The sequence below is a fragment of the Aptenodytes forsteri genome, unplaced genomic scaffold, assembly GCF_000699145.1.
Source record: "Aptenodytes forsteri isolate BGI_AS27 unplaced genomic scaffold, ASM69914v1 Scaffold2, whole genome shotgun sequence".
Classification (NCBI taxonomy): Eukaryota; Metazoa; Chordata; class Aves; order Sphenisciformes; family Spheniscidae; genus Aptenodytes; species Aptenodytes forsteri.
In genome coordinates, this window is record NW_008795695.1 from 8,568,813 (window position 1) to 8,593,012 (window position 24,200).

At 45.1% G+C, this 24,200-nt stretch overlaps 1 protein-coding gene across 1 annotated transcript in view; it reads right to left on the bottom strand.

Annotated features, from left to right (window-relative positions):
• Nucleotides 1–24,200, bottom strand: part of RUNX1 (runt related transcription factor 1) — a 78,029-nt gene that overhangs the window by 15,759 nt on the left and 38,070 nt on the right. The window contains exon 5 of the mRNA XM_019473037.1: nucleotides 18,644–18,835. Within this exon, the coding sequence (XP_019328582.1) occupies nucleotides 18,644–18,835 (192 nt within the window). The remainder of the gene's footprint in view (nucleotides 1–18,643; nucleotides 18,836–24,200) is intronic.

Sequence of the window (24,200 nt, forward strand, 5' to 3'; positions counted from 1 at the left end):
CAGGATGCCATTGGCCGCCTTGGCCGCCGGGGCACACTGCCGGCTCACGTTCAGCCGGCTGTCGACCAACACCCCCAGGTCCTTTTCCGACAGGCAGCTTTCCAGCCAAAAGTCACATTGAGTTACTATTTGCAGACATAGGATTACCTGCACCTTCCTCTTTAGGGCAATACCCTCCGTAACTGTGGGCTGGACTTGACACTGCTGGTCCTGGGAGGGGATTGCTGATATCCTGGTGCCCAGCCCCAGAGCCATTGCCTGAGCCAGACTCTGCCTTTGGGTGTTCAAAAAGGCAGTCATGAGCTCACGTCACAATGAAACATGTCCTAGCTTTGTGTCTACATTTCAAGACAATTAAATATGAGGCTGAAAGTTCCTTGGAGGGATTATTCCCACTGGAAAACCAATGCCATGAAAAAAGGAGCAGAGTTGAATGAGGAAGTCTCTGCAGTCTACTGGGAGACATGGTGATAAGGGAATGACTACAACGTGGCCTCAGGTATCTTACAGGTTGCTCCTGATGATATGAACTAATTACTCCATATTAAAGTTCTTTAGCCTACACATAAAAAAAAAGTCCTCATCAATCTCTTCTTTTACACTTTCAGTGCTCCCTCCTCTTTTTCAACATGAAAGTAGTAGAAGAAAAAACTTACTCTCTGGAGCTTACAGTCATTTTATCCACCACAAAACACTGACCTTGATGTGGACTAATTAGGATTGCAATAGATTATTAATACAAGTTGGTAAGGTGGAGTTTTGTCAGTATAAAAGAGGCCTTTGAAGATAACAGCCATTTACACTTTCATGATCTCATCCCAAGTGCTCAGAAGGAAGCCTATAAACTAATAAAGTAGAATTCATCAAGGGGGACTCTGCACACACAGTGGAGTATCACCCTCCAAACTCTTATTCAGGATGGCAAATGAAATTTGCTTGGATTCTTTTAAATTCCAACACAAATCAGGATTAAAACAACTTTTGGTAATAAGCACATCTCTGATGATCTAAAGACACACCGGTTCATTTTATTGACTTAGGGAAAATAAGTGACATATCAAATGCAACCTTCATACTTTAACAACTGAGGTCACCTTGAGAAAAATGATACTGAGCCCAGTGGTATGAAACCTCTCTCTAGAGTGCAGCTTTGATTTACAAGGTGAAGTAAGGTCTTCTTCATGTGAACATATATTTGTAAAGTCAGTTTGACTTACAACGATGCATGGATTTTTTTTAAAAAGGAGGTAACTAAGAAACTGTTGCTCATTATCGTACTAAACCAAAATGGACTTGTTGAAAACCCTATTAAATGATCTGCTCCTCTAGACTGTCAAGCTGGTTTTGAGGAGATCTACAAAACCAAAATGGAAAATGAGTCAAGCCCAGAAGTATGTGCTGAAAGCCCCAACTCACTGGGTTGTCAGGGGCATTCAGTCCAGAAATACATTTAAAATACCGTTTAAGAAATGCTTTGCTTCCTTTACGAAATCCCTTGGCACTTGCTGTGTAGCCGAGGAATGCAGCATCCTGCCGTGCGGCGTCGGTCACTGATTCCAGCCCAACCTATGGCACCGATGGGTGGCAGCAGGACATCTCCCCTGAATCCACCCTGAATCAGAGAGGCCGGAGGAGTATAGCCAGAGGAAGAAGGATTAAAAGGAAGGCAAAGACTCACCTCCTTTTTCAACCCTTCTCCACAGTTGCGGGAGCAGGAGTGCTCAAGACATGCACTAGGTCCAGCTCAACTTGCGTGTTCACTCTGCTGGCCATATTTAAGTGTTATACTGATTGATTTCAGAGCAGGCTAGATCTAAATCTAGGGGAAAAGATACAGGCGGCCCAAGCTTTGAAGTTAAAAGTTCTTCTCTCTTTAGTGCTACTGAAGATGCCAAGCAGAAGCTCAGCTGGGTTGCAACAGAAGCTGTTGCAGGGTTGAGGCCTCTCAGTAGTCCTTCCAAAGCAAGGTGCCAAAAGTGAGACCCCTGAATAAGTAGGTGTGGGGCTTTGAACATGCGGGGCTCAGCCAGCAGCGCCCTGGACACGCACTCTCCATCAGGGCGGTCGGGGAGGGGTCTGCCCCGAACAGGGAGGATACGCCTGTGCCACCCATCAGGGCAGCGATGCCTGGAGGAGAGCCGGGGGGAGCCTGCTGATGCCCCAACTCCCGTACGCCGCCCTGCCCATTCTCCTGGAGCTCTTCCTGCGGGGGACCCGGGACAACCAGGCTGCTTGGAAACATGCACTGCGGCCCCAAATTTTGTGTACCTACGTCCCAATCATAATTTCTGGTTTGTGTGCAGGTGGGTGCTACCAGAATGGGTGGAGTAAGGAATAACAGCATCGAAGGAAAATTGTAATCCAGTATAGAAAAGAAGTGTCAACACATGTTGAATGTTGCAAAATGTCCCAGTGTGGAAGAAATAAAGTAATTCTCAGTATTAACCAACAAACAGCTGTTGTGTTGCCAGACTAAGGAAGATTTCTTTTTGGAATAGGAAATGTGTGGTGTTTTATACAAATAACAGTTTTGTTTCACTTTCTGTATTAATCATCTTAAAAATTAACCTTTAATATACTAAACACTTCTGAACGGCTCGAAAAGTCTAGCTTGCTATAACCGCTTTTCAAATTACACCCTGTGACTAGCCTGTCTGCTCAGAAATATCATGTAAAATTATTATTCTCTGTTAGCAGTTACAAACCTATGAAACACTGACATATCAAAAACTTTTTAGAAACTTAGCTAAACACAGCTAAACTCCACAGAATGTGCTGAACTGAGCCGTTTTAGACAACCGTGGCATGGAGAGTAAGATCACAAGTCATCATTATAAGCAAAAGGAACTTTTTCCCATTTAAGAAATTATCTCAAAGCTAAACATAGTCGTGATATGTAAGCAAATATTAAATAAGTATTTAAGTAAGTGTAAGAGTAAGACCAAACAAAGGCATTCACATTTAATGTAAAAATCCAATGCGATGGCAAGAAACAAGGTTATTGTAGGTTATAGATTGTTGGCTTGGTCAGGGAAAAAAACCTTCAGAAATTGCCCTAATTTAAATATTTTTTATGTCTACATTTTCACAGTTTTAAAAATGGGCAACATTTTGAAACAATTCATTTAAATTCAACCAGAAATTATATATTTGCTGCTGTTGTTTTGCAGTTGTTGATATTTTGGGACTGCCAGAGAAACAAAACAAAAAAACCCTTCATTTATTTGTGCAGCTCTTTAATCTGTTTAAATTAATATGCTGTATTACTCACTTTTCCCCCAACGTGATCCTAAAATGATCTCTTAGTTGCACTCACATTAGTATCTCCTGCCAGTGAATTAAATATGAAATGGTTTATTCCCCCGTCCTCCAGCAGCTCTTCCCCCATCCTCACACGCTCATTTAGCCAGTCTGAACTTACAGATAAGCTGATGATGAGACACTAGAAGGCAAAAACAGACAATTACCTAGGCAAATGTTTGAAGGATTTGGGCCCTGTGGCAAAAATGCTGTTTACTGAAGACTGAAAGCGCCATTTCTACTTAGTACAAGCCAGTGTGTCTGAACTCAGCAGTTCTGGATAGTGGCCACCAGTGGACTCAAAGCAAGGTTTATAGGTGCAAGATAACATCACGCTCCCGTCTGCATTTCATCACCGCAGGGCCTTCTTCTGTATTCTTAAACAAAGGCATGCAAGTACCAACAGAAGTATACTTTACCATCTGTCTTTATATTCACTCATTACATAGTTAATCATTTATTTTTATGCTGAAGACCACCCCGACAAGGCGCAAGGGCAGATCCTCAGCTGGCCTAGTTAGTAAAGCAAGGCCAACTCACATTGGCTGAAGAGCTGTCTTTTGGTCTAATTCTGCACCTTTCAAAACTCAGTGGATACGAGCGGGGTTGCAGTGCCTCACGCTCTCCTTTTTTCCTTCCTATTTTCCTCCTCGAAAGACGTTTTGGGGCAAAGAACGGAGACTGCAGTAAGAGTCGAGCTGAGGAGGAATGCGAACACAACGCTGTGTTGCATTTCATGCCGCTCTTCCCACTGAGCCCTCCATCTACCCACTCCCATCTGCACAGCCCTGGCGATGCAACCAGTGATGGCACTGGCAAAAAATGGAGGAGATGGGGCTAGAAAGCGTAGAGGAAGGACATGGGAAAGCCGCTGAACTGCACAACCAGTCTTTCAGCTGGACGGGTGGGCCCAGTCACTAACAGTAGCGCAGCAGTTCTGCTGACTCAGGAGGCTCAGTTAGCCTTTGCCGAGACATGGCAAACAGGTATGCGTGGAGAGTCTGGAAGGCCGCTCTGCATTTTCAGGCTGTTTCAGCAGTAGGGAGTGAACTCCCGCTCCAAGGAAATGCTCAGCCGCATGCCCTCTGTCTGAGTTGGTGAAAAATTGCCGTTAACATAGTAAATGGAAAAAAACCTGCATGGGACAGGTCTGCAGCCCCTGCCTCCCTCTGCCACCCACTCTCAGCGGAAGAAGGGCGCAACAGAAAGGGTAGGAGAAGGCTCTAATTTAGGACCAGAAGTACCATCTGACCAGAACAGAGCTAGAAAACAAATCTGACTTCATTTTGACACAACACTTTGAAAGAAATAGCCAACATTACAGTTTCCAGAGGATGCACATCTAAAACATCTGTGCAACAGAACTGGAGGAGGAAGAGTGGATGAAGGGAGACCACAAGGGCAATGGTGGACGACCAAGACAAAGATCAGAATCCTGCCTTCAACTCAGGAGTGAATGGTGTCCGGAGCCAGGCTGATCCTCCATCCAGGCTGAGCTGCTTCAGTGCCAGGAAGCAGAGGATCTCAGCCACGCTGGCATCCAAGCCCAGCACCTTTCACAACCTCTGAGATCTCAAGAAATGGCCCCAAAATGCTAGGTAAATGGCACAGGTGCTAGGCAGACTAAGAAGCTATTAATAGCACTAACCCAACTGGAGGTAAACTTTCCAGTAAGAACGCGACAAACTAGGTGCCTATCTCCCATGCTTAATCCACCAGGCATGGTCCTACAGAGCAAGTCCCTGGAGACCAAGCCTTAGTCACATTTAACTGCCAGGATTAAGCTATACTTTCCATAAGCTCTCCACTGGCTTTGTTTTGTAAATATATTTTCCCATAAAGAAAAGAGGGGCATGCTGCATCAAGGCATGGGGAACGTGTCTTGTGAGGAGACAGCATTTCCTCAGTCCTCCCTTTATTTTTTTTTCCTTCTTCTTCAAATGTGAAAAATAAGTTGTATGACAGCCTTTGGTGGAGATGTGTGCAACAAGGCCTTCATTGTCTCAGACAGGTGTGAGATTGGAATTGATTCAGCGCCAACAACCCCAGTATCAGAGCCAGCTCTGTGAGCTGAAAACATACACCAACCATCCAGTAATACCACTGCAGCCAGCCAGAGACTCAACAATTTAAGGCTTAACACACACACAACATAAATCAGATGAGGATGTACCAGCCAACCGTCAGCTTCTTGGGCAGATGCCTGCAGACCGTCTGTGCAGATCAGACCTTGCCTGTTTCGGTTATTGGAAACATTTTTTTTTTGTTGTTTTTTTTCATATAAAGATGAGAGGCTGGGTGGAGCAGCTAGCTCAGACACATTTACATTTGCCCTATCTTGCCCCAACAGCCCTCCTTTGCTTGCTGTTTGGAGGCAGTCCTTCTTGTAAAGTCACTTTATTCCAAGTGCAGGAGGGAAGGAATTACATCTTGGGGAAATGTTTAATGTACAAATACAAAAATCACATGGACACGCACTCAGTATGCACCACCCTCATGAAACAAAACCGTTCCCTTCCATGGGAGTTTAGGAGGCCCTGAACATGATCAAACAAGCACAAGAATTAGCACAGCTGTCTTTCTTTCTTTCTTTCTTTCTTTTTTTCTTTTTCTTTCTTTCTTTCTTTCTTTTTTTCTTTTTCTTTCTTTCTTTCTTTCTTTCTCTTTCTCTCTCTCTCTCTCTTTCTCTCTTTCTTTCTCTCTTTCTTTCTTTCTTTCTTTCTCTTTCTCTCTCTCTCTTTCTCTCTTTCTCTCTTTCTCTTTCTCTCTTTCTCTCTTTCTCTTTCTCTCTCTCTCTCTCTTTCTCTCTTTCTCTCTTTCTTTCTCTCTTTCTCTCTTTCTTTCTCTCTTTCTCTCTTTCTTTCTCTCTTTCTCTCTTTCTCTTTCTCTCTTTCTCTCTTTCTTTCTCTCTTTCTCTCTTTCTCTTTCTCTCTCTCTTTCTTTCTCTCTTTCTTTCTTTCTTTCTTTCTTTCTCTTTCTCTCTCTCTCTCTCTTTCTCTCTTTCTCTCTTTTTCTTTCTTTCTTTCTTTCTTTTTTTCTTTTTCTTTCTTTCTTTCTTTCTTTCTCTTTCTCTCTCTCTCTCTCTTTCTCTCTTTCTTTCTCTCTTTCTTTCTTTCTTTCTTTCTTTTTTTCTTTTTCTTTCTTTCTTTCTTTCTTTCTCTTTCTCTCTCTCTCTTTCTCTCTTTCTTTCTCTCTTTCTTTCTTTGCTTCTTTCTTTGCTTCTTTCTTTGCTCCTTCCTTCCTTCCTTCCTTCCTTTCCTTCTCTTTCCTTCCTTCTTTCCTCCTTTCCTCCTTTCCTCCTTTCCTCCTTTCCTTTCCTTTCCTTTCCTTTCCTTTCCTTTCCTTTCCTTTCCTTTCCTTTCCTTTCCTTTCCTTTCCTTTCCTTTCCTTTCCTTTCCTTTCCTTTCCTTTCCTTTCCTTTCCTTTCCTTTCCTTTCCTTTCCTTTCCTTTCCTTTCCTTTCCTCCCGCCGGGATATATTTCCTTCATTTTCCCAGGAAAACCCGTTTTCACACTCTCTCCTCTCTGCCTTTACTTCTCTCACCTGCTTCAACCTAGTCCCTGCTCTACATCTGGCATGTTAGTCACTCCGGTGAGGGCAAGAGCGGGCAGTGCCAGTGGCCTCCCGCTCCTCCCCCAGGCTCCAGCATGTGCAGGGAGAGATCCTGCGTGGCATCCCGCCACCCTGGGCTCAGTCACCCATGGGTGACCCACAGATGCACTGGTGATGGCCGGGCCCTCCACCATGCCTGAGGCATCCGGTGAGCCCTACTCTGCCTGGTTTCTCCCTATGCCCCAGCAGGTCAGTTTTAGCTGCCCTTGATCCCAGCTGCAAGCCTTTCTCCCTTCTCCAGCTCCTCCATCCTCAGGGAGCACATGGGGCTCTTGCATTTCATAACACAGACGGGCAGCGCTCGCAGCCCCTTGCCGAGCGAAAGGGGGACCGACAGCAGGCTTCCCTGGGCCAGGGCTGGCTCCTGCAGGTCCCAGGCTGGTCCCCTGCGGCATCCACCTGCAGGGCTTATCTGCTGGCCGGGCAATGGGAGAGGGCTTGCAAGGGTGGAGGCTGGGGAGTGCCATCAGCACAAGAGCCCGGCACAAACACCAGGTATGTGCTTAAAAGCTGAAGGAAGCTGAAAGAGAGCTTTTCAAAAAAAGTATTTGCAGAGGAGGGGTAAAAATGACAATACGCTAGCGATCTGGTTGTATCTAGGTGAGCGTTAGTTGGCAAATCTTGGTTTACACTCACTTGAAATATCTCCCTCCATTTTGTGTGGTTCTTTTTCAAGTTAACACAAGTGTTCACTTTTATAATGTATGGCAGAGCAGAACTGTTTTCTGGTGGATACTTTCCCCCATGAACTAATTAATACTGAGTCTGAATTTGCAAATGGTTTTGCATGTAAAATTGCTCATGTATACATAGGTCTCAAGGATATCAAAGAGACTGTTCTTTTGAGCAGTTATTCACGTGCTTTACTGCAGAATGCGGATCATCGTTTGGACTTGGGATTTTTAAAATTAAATATACTTCAGTAACCTTATGCAATGAGAACTGAAATCATCATAAACGCTACACTTGCTCAGCTAGCTGTAAACCATCATTAGACTAATAAAACAAAGCATTGCTTCTGACAATACGTTGTCTTTTCTACAGTCTAAAGGACGTAGCAGGTTACAGCAACTTCTCTGAATACTGGAAACCTATCGATGAATAAAGCAGTAAATATATAACTTGTTGCTATGCAAAGGATTTTTGGTTTCATTGGTTTTTGTTGGCAATGATCACCTGAATTGCATCTGCAAGAAGCTAAGGGAACCTAAACTGGCCAAGTCATATCCAAAAGCTCTGATAATTGCAATTATTTAAAAATGCAGAGGATGCAAACTACAATGGTTTATATTCTAAAGCGTGCCTAGTGATCCAGTTCTGTTTTTGGGTACCTGATCAAAGACATTCAAAGCGTAAATATACTATTAACCTTATGCAATGAGAACTGAAATCATCATAAACGCTACACTTGCTCAGCTAGCTGTAAACCATCATTAGACTAATAAAACAAAGCATTGCTTCTGACAATACGTTGTCTTTTCTACAGTCTAAAGGACGTAGCAGGTTACAGCAACTTCTCTGAATACTGGAAACCTATCGATGAATAAAGCAGTAAATATATAACTTGTTGCTATGCAAAGGATTTTTGGTTTCATTGGTTTTTGTTGGCAATGATCACCTGAATTGCATCTGCAAGAAGCTAAGGGAACCTAAACTGGCCAAGTCATATCCAAAAGCTCTGATAATTGCAATTATTTAAAAATGCAGAGGATGCAAACTACAATGGTTTATATTCTAAAGCGTGCCTAGTGATCCAGTTCTGTTTTTGGGTACCTGATCAAAGACATTCAAAGCGTCTCTTCTGAAGAAATCCAGGCTTCTTGAAAGTGTCTGGAGTTGAGCACCAAAACCTGGAAGCTCTCAGAACTGCCAATGTTGAACTGAGTATCTTGCCCAACACAGATAAACCAAGTAAACCTCTGAAACAGACCTAGGCATTTACTGCTGGAAATCAAGCCGACCCTGACAGCAAAACCACAATTTTTTAATGGATCTATTTCCTATGCTTTTGTTTTTCAATGCTTTTAAGAGAAGAGTTGTATAAATAGAATGAAAATGATCAGACGGAGACCATTGTCTATTTGACTATATAATGTGCACTTCCCCACATAATTGATTGTTTTACCGAGCACATCCAAGCCCATTGTTCTTTGCATGTGAACACTCTCTGTTTATAGGGGTCATAATATACTGAATACACAGGGAAAACTTACAAATAAGTTTGCTAAGGGTGTACTATGTACTCAGCCATATAAAAAGAGCCCTGTGAACCCTCTAACCACGTGGGATCATTAGAGAAGATCTGTTTGACGCAACGCCTTGTTAAAGGCATGGCAGCGGAAGAGGCGAGGGCATGTCTGCACTTGATGCTTCAAAGGGAGCCCCCCGCCCCATGGATAAACCCCACTGGTGATGAAAGTGGAGACCGTGCCAATCCTCCTGAATGCAAAGCCCCTTGGCTGCTACGAGCACCGGTAGCTGCTGCAGCCTCCTGCCGAGCTAGAGGGGTTGATTTCACTCCGTCCAAATCTAGCCGTCTGCACCGACCCAGACCATGTGGGCTGTGTATACTGAGGTGGGGTTTTCACCTCAGAAACAAACATTTGAACACTAACTTGTGTGCTAATGTCCTCGTTTCCTTCTTTGTTTTCTAGATGGCAAACAGTAAGGGTGTCTGTGGTCACTTTGCTCTAACCCCTCAGCATTTCAAGTTTGGAGAGGCTCAATTCAGTACCTGAGGGAAAAGAATGCATTCAGTTACAAAATCAAAGTGGTATCTTCTGGCACATGGGCAGCATCGGCTGAATAATAAGCTGGTTTCAGTGGTTGTTTGTTTTTAGGGTAAGGAGCTCTTATTTATTTTTTGTTTGTTTTATTTACCATGGAAGGTAATTTGAGCTCTGGTATCAAAACATGTCATGTTCTGCCAAGAGGGGATTAAAATGCAGAATGCTATGGAAAGAAACTGGGTTTGTCAGTAAAGAACTGAGAGAGATTTTATTTACCAGAGTTTTGCAATCAGCGCTTTTAATCTTCCTCATAATCGGGCCATTCAAAGGCCAAGAATACGCTTCAAGGGCCAGTGAGGAATAACCCAAAAACTGAGGAGTAGCTGCCTCAAATGCTGAAATGCTATCAAACACATGGCCACGCATTGCCATCCAAAGTTCACGACGGTGGAAGCACCTGCCTCTGGGGCAGGCAGGGATATTTGCTTTAGACATCTCCAGCACGCCAATGCCATAGGTGAGATTTAGTGCCAGGCAAGAGAAGCGGTGAGCCAGAATAAGGTGTTTCCATGGAAAAGTGAGAGAGCCCAGTGACCCAGCTAATCTCAACAGCAGATAGAAATGTCCCCTGAGGTACAGTGCGTTTAAGCTGCCATCCTGAAAGATGCTGAGCCTTCTCAGTTGCCCCAGAAATGAGGAGGAGAGAAGAGCAGGCAGAGGCTCCACCTTGGAGGGGTGACTGCAGGACTGCTGTACCAGGAGAGAGCTAAAGGAGCAAGAAGTGAGCCTGAGTAATCCACTCTTTTCTCTGGCGATCACAGTGACTGCCGAGAGCACTAACACTAGGCTGGTAGCGTCACTGCAGGCACAAGATTCCTGCACTGGGTCAGAGAGCAGCTCCACTTCTGCAATGACATAATGGAGAAGGGACTTTGGCATACTGAGTCGAAGATGACAAAACAAAACAAACCAGAGAGGATTGCTGTGCAAGTTAAAAACTGAACCAGGGATACTTGTCCCTACCTGCAAGCTCTGTTTCTCTTAGCAGTATCCATCAGCTCGACGATGTTCTCATGTGGTAAAAGACATGGACTGATTAATGAAAAATAAAACTGTGTCTGGGCACAAGCTGCCAAATTTTATAGGTGCCTAAAGATTCAGCTAGACAGCTAGAGAGATTTCCAAAGGCATCTCCATAGCTGTCACTGATTTCTCTGAGGCTTAGGTACTTGGGCACTATTAAAAATCTTGCTAAGGCACCTTTCTGGTGTGCTAAGTTTTCCTAAATACTTTGTATAAAATCAAACTCTAAATAGCTTGCAAAAGATATGCAGAATGACTTTGACAAGCCTCAGAACAAAATACAGATCTCCAAACACCTCGATTTCTGCTTTAAAACCAAGATTTCCTTTTCTTTAGTTAAAGTCGTCCTTTAGGATGCTCCATCCTGAGGACAAAAGGGAAAAAAAAAAACAAACAGAAGGAAAATTTGTGTAAGTGGAAATGTTGTTTGGGGACTGAGAACATATTTGTTGCCTTATCTACTGCTTTTTTAATCCCAGGAAGTGCCAGGCAATTGGAATATGAAGATTAGTATCTTTTAAATATATCGACACTTGGAAATCTTCTGGATTAAACACCATTACATAACTCTTTCCATTAGTGCCTTAAGTTGATGAAAAAGCTAAACAATTTCAAGCCTTTTTTTTTCTAGAGCTGAATGTGAGGAGGCAGGGGAGGCTCTTGAGCAAGGCTTATGCCCCGGAGCTGGGCATGCTGCCTGCAACATGGGCAGGTGTTGAGGAACTGGCTTCCTCACCTCGCTCTGCCCCGAGTGGGAACAGTCAGAGGAGGCACAAATCTGTGGCTGAAGGGGATGAATCCTCGAGGTGCACGGAGGGGGTGGCAGGACGGATTCCTGCCACCCTCAAATGGGAGAAGCCTTCCCCTTAGCAGGTGAAGCGCGAGGTCTCCAGTGCCGGTGCTGGAGAGCTGCCCGAGACTGCATCCCGGATGGGATTCGTTCAGAGAACTGCTGAAGACCTGGTGGTCCAAGTGGGAGTAAGGAGTGCACTGGGAGTTTGCAGGCAAAGGTTTTGTCTTGTTGCTGAGATCCGACAGAGCAGAGTTGAGAAGATCCCCGAGCCTTCTCCTGCCTGTCCCGGAGAATGCAATGAAGGAACAGGTGCGGAGAATTGATCGAATGAATGAAAATATGGGCCCGGAGAGCATCTCCTGGGCCCTGCAGCCCAGCCACACCTTGTGTTCTGCACTTACATAACATAGCAAGATCCATCTTAAATTACATCTTTCTGTCTCTAATAGCCCCCTGGAAGGCTGCCAGGGCTGCTCCGATACCTAGGAACCATCTTCTAATTTCCAGCCTAAATTCATTGATGGTCAGTTTACAGAATAACCACTTGTTCTTGAGCCAGCGCTGTCCTTTGGTGCAAATGGTTCTCCTCCCTCCCCGATGCTGAACCTCTCTGCTGCATTTATTGACTGCAATTATCTTCCCTCTCAGCCTCTGTTTCAGCACGCTGAATAAACCTGGCTATGCTAATCTCTTCTTTAAAGTAAGGTCTTTATTCCTCTTGTCATACTAACAGCCCCCCTTTGCACCTGCTGCCACTTGAACTAATTTTTCTTGAACACTGGGTAATCATTACTTCATCTGGACCTCAGAGGAGTTTTTTCTAAAACTTTCTATATTGCTGTTAATACAGTATCCTACCTATGGTATCTCAAAATGGCAAAACTGGTGGCCCCACTCCTGGCAGGGAAGGAGGGAAGAGAGGAGATTTCTAATGCCGGATGGAGGGAATTCCTTGGGACCGCTGTCATTCCTGGGCTACTGCTGGGTATCACCACCCCTCTCGTGTGTCACAGCACAACCAGCCCTGCAGATAAGCAAAGTCTTGGCAGAGATAACGTGTCACGGTAACAAAATTTTATCCCTGTCAAAATTAGTATTTGGAGAGGATCCAAATGGTGTTACGAACTTTACAAATCAAATGGAAGACATGCCTCTTGCTGTAAGGAGCCTATTTCCACATGGCTAAATGACTGAGTAAGAACGATGTTGAAAGCCGGAGCCAAGAAAAAATGGACACTATGAAGCTGCGGGTTATTTAGTTATATTCTGCACGTTTTGTGTATAACTTTACCAGATTGATATTTTCTGGCCTATACAATATATTTTGTATATACTATAACCTCACAAACATTCTCCAAGATACAGATATGGAGGGTGTTAGTTTCACAGCAAAATGAGAAGTTTCACTTGGCCAGAAATGCTACACAACTTAGCATGAGTTCTGCCTCTGGGGCAATGTTGCTGCCAAAAACCCAGTGGCAGCAAAAGGAGGATCTTGCAGCCTCTTGGTAGGGGACGGGAGGAGACATCCCAGGCAGATTAGGGGAATGAAATGACACTCGCACAACAAAAAACACAAAAAGAAAAGGACTAAACAGAAAGGCACAGGTCCCTGCCCATTTTCTCAAAGGAGTCTCAGCTGTAAAAAAACTTACTTCTGTGCTTCTGCAGATGGCAAGAGTCACATTTCTGCTGCTCCCGTTTAGTTTATGCTTTAGAGCAAACCTCCTAAGACATGCTCCAGTTTGTTCAACGCAAGTAACTCTGGACAAAAACAGGAGCACCTGTGCCTGCAGAGCTACAGGATGGATTCAAACACCCTTAAACAGGAGGTTTATATATATTTGTTAGTAGGGGACATGAAAGAGGAGGGATTTTTCCCCAGAGTGGACTTCTATTAGTCTGAATGAAAGAAGAATTGTTTTGCTCATGCTAATCCAGTGCGCATGCTAATCCATTTCACATGCCTGTGTGCTCATCTCTTCAGATGCAAGCGGGTTTATGACACGATAAATAGGCAGCAGGGTGAGTCTGCTGCTAATGACACTGCACCCCTTAAAAAGAAAAACTGCTGAGGTTACTCATGGCATTATATAAAAGTATTATGTGCTGAGGAATAACTGCGAATCAAAGATACATATTGTACTTCCAGTAAAAAGATATTTTCTCTATATAAAATTTCCTTTCTGATAGAGCCAGTTGGAACCCTTCCAGGTAAACAGATTTGGTTTGCAAAATATTTTGGGAAAACATCACTATTTCAACAAACTTCCTGTGACCTCCTGGTGGCTGTGGCACTCGAGCTCTGGGTCCACGCCACCGAGGTGGCTTTACCTCCTTCCTTTTCCCCACCCAGGAGCTATTTGGTGGCTACTGGCATTGAAAGGAGGGGAAAGGAGAGAGAGCATCGCTCCCCCTCGCCCGAAGCGAGCTCCCGGCACACATTCAGCACGTTGGCAGCCCGTCCCAGGAGATGGGCGATGGAGGGGAGCTCCATCAAAGGGGATCTCCCCTGGCCGCTAGCAAAATGTGCACGACCTGGCTCGTGGTGGGGAAAGTATATTCCGGGAAATCCAGGAGAAGCACCGGAGCTGGGGAGCTTGGCAGCCCCGGCTGTGCTGATTGGAAATGACATGCCCGCTGCCAGCTCCTGCGCTGCCCGCGCTGCCCACCAGCACGACTCACCCCCCGCTACTCCGCCGGCTGGGGGGAGGCAGGAGCGGTGCTGATAGGAAGGGTGCCAAGCTCAGGCGGCACTCGCTCGACATGCCGGGGAGTGTATTTTGGGATGGAGAGGTCAGGTGGTTAATCAAGTGGAAACGGGATGATACGCCGTTAAAGCGCCATGTACTCGCTGTGCAAGGGCGCCGGTTTAAGGAAAGACGGGGAGACACAGATGTGTCCAAAGAGAACGTAAAAATATCGGCATTTAGCATATTGCACAACAGGAAGAGTTGGCGAGCCCCTAATCTTGAGAGCCTGTTCATCTGTTTTGGCAGGGAGCTACGAGCACGTCAATCCAGATTCTCAAAAGCGCCTGAAAACTGCTTTTTGCAGCAGCAAAACGCGGAGGCAGAATGACAACCCCGTCGAAGCCCGCTCTGAAACGCTGCTCTGTGACTGCTTCTAACTCTATTAACCTACGGCCTATTAAGCTGATTTAAAAGTGGAAATATTAAAAATTGGGGCAGGATACAGCCGTAGTAGGAACAAAGCCATTTTAATTCCCTGGGCTTAAACGCCGCCCTTGACTCCACTCCTGTGTTTCACCGGTTCATGGGAACCCTGATAAACTTGGGCTGTTTTTGGTGGAACAAGATTACGATAGCAAGGACCTTGAAATGTCTCTTAAACAAAGCGTATTGCACCTGGAGGAAGACAAAAGGCTGGCTTGTAACAAAATAATCTCTCAGTCGTTATGTTTCGTGCTAATTCAAAGAGCTGATCTTTAAATGATCTCTCTTGCTTTGCTATCGGTGCTAATTCTGCTGCTTCGCTTAAAGATCTGTCAGCAATTTTATTACAGCCTCTTGTTTCCAGGGATTTTTGACTTGGTCATAAAAGCATGGTCCCAGCTGAAACTTAACATATAAGGTTACAAAATTAAAAAAGAAAGGAAAGAAAAAAAGCAAGCGAGCAAACTCAGGTATTTTTAAGGCTATAAAAGCATAAAAAGAACCAGAAGCATGTAGCTGAAAGTGATTACAATGATTATTTGTTTTCCTTAGACAGAAGAAATAGCTTTATTTTATTTATTTATTTAACCTATGGGTAATTAATAAATCACCAGTTAGAAACGTTGTTTGGGCTAATTTGGAAAAAAAAATTGAAGTTATTTAATTGCACATGTTTTTGGATGATATTCCTAACCTCACTAGGTAGAAATTTATTTATGCAATTAACTCAACATTAGTGCCTCCAAAAGAATACCTTCTTGGCCTGATGACTTACACATTTAAAATATTTCTATTGGACCTGAAAAAAACGATATTGTAAAGGAATCATATAAATTCATATTTATGTAAAACTCTTGAATTACAGATCTACCTACTCTGGTTAACATTAATCACTGTAAGATCAGTAATTATGTATTTAGTATCTGGTTCAGGCTGGTGCTAGAAGAAACTCAACCATAATATATAGATAGATATAGTTATTATATATCTAAATTTAAACGCTTATCAAGGGTCTTACTTAAACTTTTTTAACAACACCCCAGCACAGCTCACATGGCTCTGTCTATTTTCTTTTCCCCTCTGTACAAAGGAAGAGGTGAGTTAAGGTTGAAGCGTTGGCCGGGTTTGGGGCTTTAACTGAATTTCCTTACTCTCTGCGTGTAGGTCAAATCCTTTGACATTATACGCTTGGTACTGGCACAAAGTAATCTTTCAACTTAAACCATGTGTGATGTGGTGGAAGCTTTTTCTCCCCTTCTGTTCCCCTTTGGTCTGTGAATTGGCTATGGTTAGACCTTTTAAATGAACAGGTGTACTTTCTCCCTCCTTGTGATATGAAAGAAGCATAAAACTCGATTATAGCAATTTATGGTCTCTTAACTTGCTTGCACTTGTATCCATGACACAAGCAGCTTTATGCTCAAATTCAGGACTTGGTAAAATAGGAAGTTAAAATTAATCTTCAATCATTTTATAGATGAAAACCTCAACAAATAAACAGTGGTTTAGTGGCATGGCAACCTGCCCCTTTAAATCCAAGAACTAGTCTGAGATGTCTATTTTGAGCTAGTTTTTTTTTTTTAAAAAAGATAATTGGACTTGGATGAATAGAGGAGTAGCCTGTGATTCATACTGGTGTGAGTTAAAGCAAAGTTTAATGCTACTACTTGGAAGTTAGCAATGCATGGGATTTTTATGCCTTATTTTATGCCTATATAAAAAGCACTCTGTGGTCTCTTCAGCGAGAGAGTTTCAATAGAAGTGTTTCAGGATGCAAAGATGTGCGGATAGGTGTAGTAATGGTATGGAGCAGGTCAGAAGGGTTTCATTTTTGGGGGCCTGCATTCTGAAATGTAGCGCTGTTTATTAAAAATAAAAAAAAGAAAATATCCCGACTCCCTAGGGGTCACACAGAAGATCAGCCTGAAAACCAGTCATCCTTTGAACACAGCAAAAAATTATGGTTCTGGAGCTCCTTCCCACCCTAGCCTTTTTCCCCTGCTGTGATAGCGTGACCCTGAAAAGATGAGTCCTAGAAATTAAAAGGCGTCTGCAGCAGAGACAGTCCCAAATGAGGGAGGCTTCGGTTTGGGGCTTATTTTACTGATAGCGACTGCAAGCCTGAACAAGTTGCTCAATGGATAACGCACACACTTCAGGGGCAGAGGAAAAGGGGAACTGGGAGAAAGCAGCCCAAGAGGTGAAGAGGAGGGTACCAATGAGGACACGTTAGCAATTCGATTGCTACAATTTTCTGAGCTACATCCACAGATGAAATGCATTAAAATCTTGTTTGTAAAGAGCAAAGCAGCGCAACGTACTAAAAGTATTTCTGGAGAGAGTAGCTGGATCCCCGGCCGAGCGTGAAAAGCCTATTGCTCTGAAGTCGTACAAGCGAGGGACTTTCACAGGGAACCAGGAAAGAGGGATACTTGACGTTAAACCCGATACCCTGCTAAGCATATAGTGTTCCCAAGAAGCTGAAGAATGCAAGTCTGCAACCGATACGTCCACCCACGTAGCCGCTGGCTCCTGAGTAGCCATAATAATATGTGCATTTTCTTTTATAGGAACGGAGCTGTGCGCAGGAGAAACCCAACATGGTATGCTCTGCAAATCAGAAAACTACGTGAGGGGACTGCCAGGGCCTGGGAGAGATGCAGGACTGCATCCTTCGCTTGACCTGGCGTGGCTCCAGGGAGGGAAGGAGCTGTGTGGTCCTTCCAACTGTCTTTTTGCCCACCTCTTTCTACAGTACGGCCCGTGGCAATGTGTTGATTTATTTCCCATGCTTCTCAAAAATGCCCGCTTCTGCTCACAGCGAAGTCAATGGCAGATTTGCAGTAGATTTCACTAAGTCAAAGACCTTCCTAGCCCTGGGAATAAAAGGATGAAACAAGCTTTCGCTTTAGGTAAGCGATAACCTTTTCTGCATGCAACAAAGAGTACCCTGGTTTTAAAAATAAATGCCGAAAAAAGAACTTATTCCAATTTGTGGTAACTGTTTCTCCCCAAAACCCCAGCAGAGAACATCGACTAAGGCCATTTCATTCTGGCTGGAAGAATAGAGGAAAACTCCATTAGGAACAGTGCTCACTAAAACTAATACTGTCCCACACCCTCCCTTTAAGTGCATCTCACTATGAATCTGCATTTTGATACATGTTTTGCAGAACACTTATCAGCTGACGGTTTAGTGACCTGATTCACTGCTCACCGAGTTCCAGCCGATCCCAGGGACAGAAATGGTTTTAGCAGGGACAGACTCGGCTCTGGCAGTGGCAGACAAAATGTCAAGCTACATGACTTGGTTTCATTGGCATCATCCGAGCCTGAGCCTCAGAAGAAATCAGACTCCTGAGTCACCGTTTTGCAGGTTTTCATTCAAATAAAACCCACTGGATAACCACCGGCCACAGAAATACGCTCAAACCAACCTGCCCATATTAACGTCTTAGCACTAAGAGGTCGACTTCAGGGGACAAAGCACTTTGCAAAGCTTTCTTTGCTACTGCCTTCCTGGGAAATGTCAAAGCAAGGCGTTGACGGCATTTCTCTCTCATTCAAGCACCCAATGTAATTGATAAATATCCATCGGGAAAGATACCTACACATAGAAAAAGGCCTGGCATAATGCATCTTTGCAAGAAAACAACAACTTTCAAGGCGTTACGGTTCTAGCACAGGTGAGGTTAACAAACACCATGAGCTGTACTGACACCGGGAAGATGAGACAGTACAGACCCCTTAAAATCTGTCAGGTCTTTAGAAATACAGACATATGTTAGGAAGCCCCTCCTTTCACTCATTGAAGGCTCTCACTCGTTAAAGGCGGCCAAGGAGAGTCCAGAAGAGATGGAAGGATGAGGGGGCAGCGCCTGTGAGCCCCCGCGCTCCCCAGGCTGGTGGGGTGGAGGTGGGCGAGCGGGGGGAGGATTTCAGGTACTTACCCTGAATCTGACTCTGAGGCTGAGGGTTAAAAGCAGTGGTGTGGTTCAAGGAGGCTCGTGGGTTGGGTGTGGGGGCTGGGTGGTGTGGGCTGACCCTCATGGCCGTACGACGCAACTGCTCCAGTTCACTCAGGCGCTCTGAAAAGGACAAGCTCCCGGGCTTTGTCTGCTCATCTATTTTCTGACGATGTCCTATTGTGGGAGGGGGGGGAAAAAGATCAGAAAATCTCACTGATACATGAGGTCTGTTGATTTATTTTCTTTTTTAAAAGTTTTTTCTTTTTTTTTTAACCCCTCATCCACTGGCAAAGTACCTAACCAGCTAGCGGCCATCTGAAATGAAACTGAAACCACCTCTCTGCAGGAACAGGAGACACAAGCAAGTCGTGCATTGTAACCGTATTGCTGGGCAGCCCGAGACATGGCCTAGTCTAAAGGACCAGATCCACTGAAAATTGCAGTGCCTTCTTACACCTCGCACTGAGAGAGGAGGCGTTTTTAGAAGGAGGATGGTCTGCAAGGGTGAATAAAAGGAGGAACTTCTAGTGGCCCCTGTGCTAAACCTGCACTGGAGTAACTCACGAAAAATGCAATCCCAGATTGTCATAAGGTACTGTAATTAGACAAGTACTATGGAGTTATAAAATAACAAACTCAAAAAACCCCATTTTTGGATCCTTTACCAATGGATTTACATACAGAAATAGGAAAGAAACACCAGAAGCTGGCAGTATTGCAACTGGAGTAATGAAGTCTCTCTTAGTGGCATCGGGAGCTTCAAAAACATGAGGTCCCACCAGACATCCAACTATAAGAGAGTAGATGCTGACATTACAGCATCGGCCAGCGCGTAGCGGACTTGGGCAGCACTCCCCAGGGCAGCCCTTGGAGATCAGTCCCCATGAAGCTTGAGTGCTGTGGCCCCGCAGGGCTGGGAGGGGACAGGGAAGGTGCTGGAGAGGCCCAGCTCCAGTGCAGCATCGAGGCACATCCAGATTCAGCTGGAAGGGCACAGACGTATGTCATCACAGACAGGACTGGTTTCAAGATAAGCCTTAGCTAGCAGCAACGTGCAGTATGCAAGGACTAAGGTAAAGGTAATGCATTTCTAACTGTTGCCTGTGGCTGCTCTCTGCTCTGGGATCCTTTGTGTGTCAACTGGCAACCACAAAGACTGCACACAGGGTATACAAGAGGGGCATGTTGTCTGCTGGAGCACTTGCTCCTCCGGCAGGCAGGACAAAAGCACAAATTTTAAATCCTCTTTCTACCCTCTTAAGAGTTAACCTATTGCCACGACTTTGCGAACCACTTTTGTGGCCACTGGTTTCCAGACCTATGAGATATCCTTCAAAAGTGGGGGATCTTATCCTGGAAGGCTGCTGACACTACGCTTTGGGGCTGAAATGGAAACCTCCCTAGCAGACTTGCATTTGGTGAAATGTCTGAAATGGGATGGTTCAGCAACGCTCCCAACCAGGTGGAATCAAAACTTTCCTTTGTAATTTTTCCCCATCCCCCAATAGGGCTTTTTCTTCTGAAAGATCGCAGAAAACAGCCCTTCAGCAAAAGCCCAAAAGCAGACTCTGGCACACAAGTTGTCCTTTCAAAGATGCTCTTTCCAAATGGAGGGCAAGATACTCACTGCAATGAGTCCATGAGGAAATATCCTCAACCCACCTGTATTTAGTCAATGGAGTAGGATCCCCAGCTCCAAAAATGTAATTTTGATACCTTCTGCTTGGGGACCTTCTTGTGGAGCAGTGAATGTCATCGTCCCCCAAAAGGATCCCCCAAACCCAATCCCATTTTTGCACTTTGCATTTGTCTCAAGAAATCAGCTGCCTCGTGAATCTTTCTGGCTTATCCCTTCCCCTTTCTTCGTATAGGGCACTGTTACCCTGACGGGAATACATGTCAAATCTCTAGCCCAGAGGTCAAACATCTTTTTTTTCTACTTGTTCTCTTGAAGAAGGTGGCGTTATCCTTGGTTTCTGCTGAACACCATAGTTTGCTGTCTATCTGCTCCTGATTTTCATTTTTTCGTCATGAAGAGTTGCCTTCTGCAGCTTTCTTTGCGCCTCCATCCTCCCTGCAAGGAGGTGGCCAGTGCTGTTCCTATGGTGAGTCCTCTCTCAACTCACGGCTACAGCAGTGAAACAGACTAGCACAAAACTCCTGAAAATAATCCACCGTGCCCTATTCCACACATCCCCGTAGTATTTAATACATAAACACTCATAAACATCCAGCTTCCAATTTTGAGTATCAGTGAATAAGCAGCAAAAGATCTCTGAAGAGCTCTGTATGCCCTTTACTCTACAGAGCACTCTTTCAAGCCACCCTAACAGCTCAATCAAGACACAGGACCATTTTATGCACTAAAAGGAAAATGTGCATTTAAAAGCAGTTCCCAGTAGCTGCATTTCTAAAATTAAATTTTATAACTTGTATTATGGTTCCAAATCGCAGTGGCTCGGCATTTCTTCCTGTTGCCAGGCCCTTTGGCACAGCTTGAACTGTCTCAGATTCCACACTGTGCTGTAAATTATCCCAACAGGGGGGGAAAAAAAATTAAAATATAAAAAGACATATTATATAGTAGCAGTTTCATCATTAAAGAGTCCCATTAAGGCTTCAAAAAAAAAAAAAAAAAGGAGGACAGAAGAGAAGAAAAATGAAAAAGACTTTTATCTGACATTCTGGCTGGTCAAGAGCAAATGCTTCATTTGTCAGCAGTGCAAAGCTGGATGCTGCCTCAAGCCTTGGGCTTCTAACACTGGACTTGAACGCAAACACGCGGAGTCATACAAGATGTGCAAAATACCTCATACATTTGGACTATTTTAAGCTTCAGCAGGCTGAACCCAGGACTTGCAGAGCCAAGAGCCAGGTCCTTCCAAATCCATCCCCCCGCTGTAATTTATTCCTAATTTCCAATTCTGCTCAGACATCTTCTGCTTTTAAGTGAGTGCACCAATGCCAAGTTTGACCTCCTGCTACCCTACTTTCTCCTCCTACCTCCCCGGTGCTGCCCTCCCGGCATCCGGAGTTTTGCCTGCCTGGCACGAAACCAAGCGGCCCAGCAGCGCAAGCCGGTGTGCTAGCAGCCTCGCACGGAGGTGAGCGGTTCCTCTGAAGCCAACAGTACAAGGGCTGCATTAAGGCAGGTGAGGCGAGAATTAACTTTCCCCTCTGAATCTAGCTCAGGCACTAAATTTGTGTCAAGCTGGCACGCTGCCGGGCAGGGCAGACAAACCCAAGCTTGCTCTGAACAACCCAGCTTGCAGGCAGCAAGCAGGGCAAATTAACCCAGGCACAGCACCCTCCCAAGGTCACTGCGGGGCACCCCGTTCCCAGGCCAGCTCCCTCCGAGCTGGTGGGAGTATCTCTGCATGTCTCCACCGTGCATCCACCAAGCAAAACTCCCGGACCCCACCCTACCCAGCCCTGTGCTGCCCCAGGTCGTCCTGCTGAACCCGAGATCTGCCTTATCCCTTGGGCTTGTGGAAATCCCGCTCGTGTCAATGCATTCGGGGAGGAAAGACCAGCACCAGCAGGTTCCTTCTGAGGGGAACTCTGCTGTTGTTTTCATCCATATGTTGTAATTTTTGGTGGGAGCTACCTAGAAACAATGTCAGGCAATTGTCACCTCAAGATGTAGCTCCAGAAGTGGCTCTTCCCCACACACACCCCCAATCAGAAGAGCTATTTCACCTTTTCTCCCTTGCCGACTGCTGCAGGTAGCAGCACAGAACCTGTTTTGCATGAAGGTCTGCAGCACGAAAGTAAAGAACTGTGTCAGAAAAATGTAACAAATACTAATGGTTTTCCCAAGCCACTATAAAAGCACAGGCAGAGCTTTGTTAGGGTGACTTGTATTTTTGTGTTTATTAGCTTTACTTTGAAGTTAGCCTCTAAGCAAGTTACCCTTGCTTAAAGAGCAGGCAAGTTATCCTCGGTTCACCCCTGTAAAGCCCAGGACTATTATTATCCCCCTTTTATAGGTGGAAAACTGAATGACAGAGAAATGAGGTGACTTGCCCATGGTCAGGCAGTGACCCTGTGGCAGACGCTCGCCTCCAAGCTCAGCGCAGTGACCACAAGCCCAGGCTTCCCCTTCCCAGGAGAGCAGAGTGATGCAGGATGAAAAAGAGTAGCAGGAAGGCGCTTGGAAACTGGTGCGGCTCTGCTGAGCCGGCAGTTTGGCCACGAGGATCTGCCACGAAACTTTTGCAAATCAGATGGGACTTTATGGAAGTCAATCAAACATCCAGCTGTTGAATGAAGAAGACCTTGGCTCAGAGCTCACAGAGAGAGACGGTTTGCCACGAGACGGCACCGTTGTCCTCTCTCCCTCCCCACGTCCTCATACTTTTTGTCAAGCATCAATTTGCAGGTACCAGCAGACGAAAGAAAAGGGCAGTATCTTTTTCCCTTGGGTTGCAGGGTCAGTGTTTGAGATGCTGGAATAAATAGGACATCCAGCCTGCTTGGCTAAACCACAGGGTTTGGGGGCTTTTGGACATTTTTTTAACTGATCCCTTTCAAATACTGTCTCAGTGAGACCAGGCGGATTTTTTTACGCAGTATATTAAGCAAAGAGGGGAGAGAAAACATTAGCTTTTCCGATACTTTTACAGCAATGCAACATGAAAGTGCTTTTCCTCTTAATGGGAGGGAAATGCAGTTTTATAGACTTTAAGAGACCATGGAGCACTCAGCTTGGCCCGCAGCCATCTGGTTGGGACTCTGGATGTGGAAACAACAAGAACAAAGTGCCTTGGCAGCCCCCGTTCTTGTGCACGTCGGGCACTCATTGGGAATGGTTGCTCGGTCCGGGTTTCAGACCACGGCCAGCCCCACGGTGACGACAGCAGCACTCCGGGCTGCCTTGACGTGCCAGGTGTCCCATTACTTTCTTTTTAATCTAGTTTTTAAAAGTGTCGCTAGTTGCCTTTCAGGTTCAGAGGGGGAGAAGCAGGTAAAACAGAGGCTAAGGAAAGGCATGACGCCATCGGTACTCTTGTTCTGCCAGATGAAGCTACTGAAATTCCTGTGGGTACCCAGGACCGTTTTACAAGTAAACACTGCTGGAGTGTATTAATGGACATTTTTTTTCTCTTTTAATCAAGTCACAGGATAAGTACACTCTTCTGTCACTTGCTCTCATTCTCTCACAAATCTGACTATTTGGAGCTGGTGCATCGGGAGGTACTAACGCCCCCAAAAGATTTGGGCTTGGGGGACCAGGTGTTGGACAGAGACTCACTGGCTCATGGCTGCTGAGCATCCTGGCCAGAGACAGACCCGAGCAGAAACACCACAGGTTTTCGTATGTATTATCCACAAGTTTTCTGCCCCAAATCAGCAGGTTGTACTCGCGTGGAGATAGTATAAGGGGAGTTTAATTAAGTGGAGCCCTTTATCCCCGAGGGGAGCAGAATACCTCCCCCTCTCTCCTCTGCCCCCCCTTTTCCCAGGTGGAAGTGGAAACTTTTCACACCCAAAAAGTGTGAAACTACACAGGAAAATATAGCATCTGGCCAGACTTTGC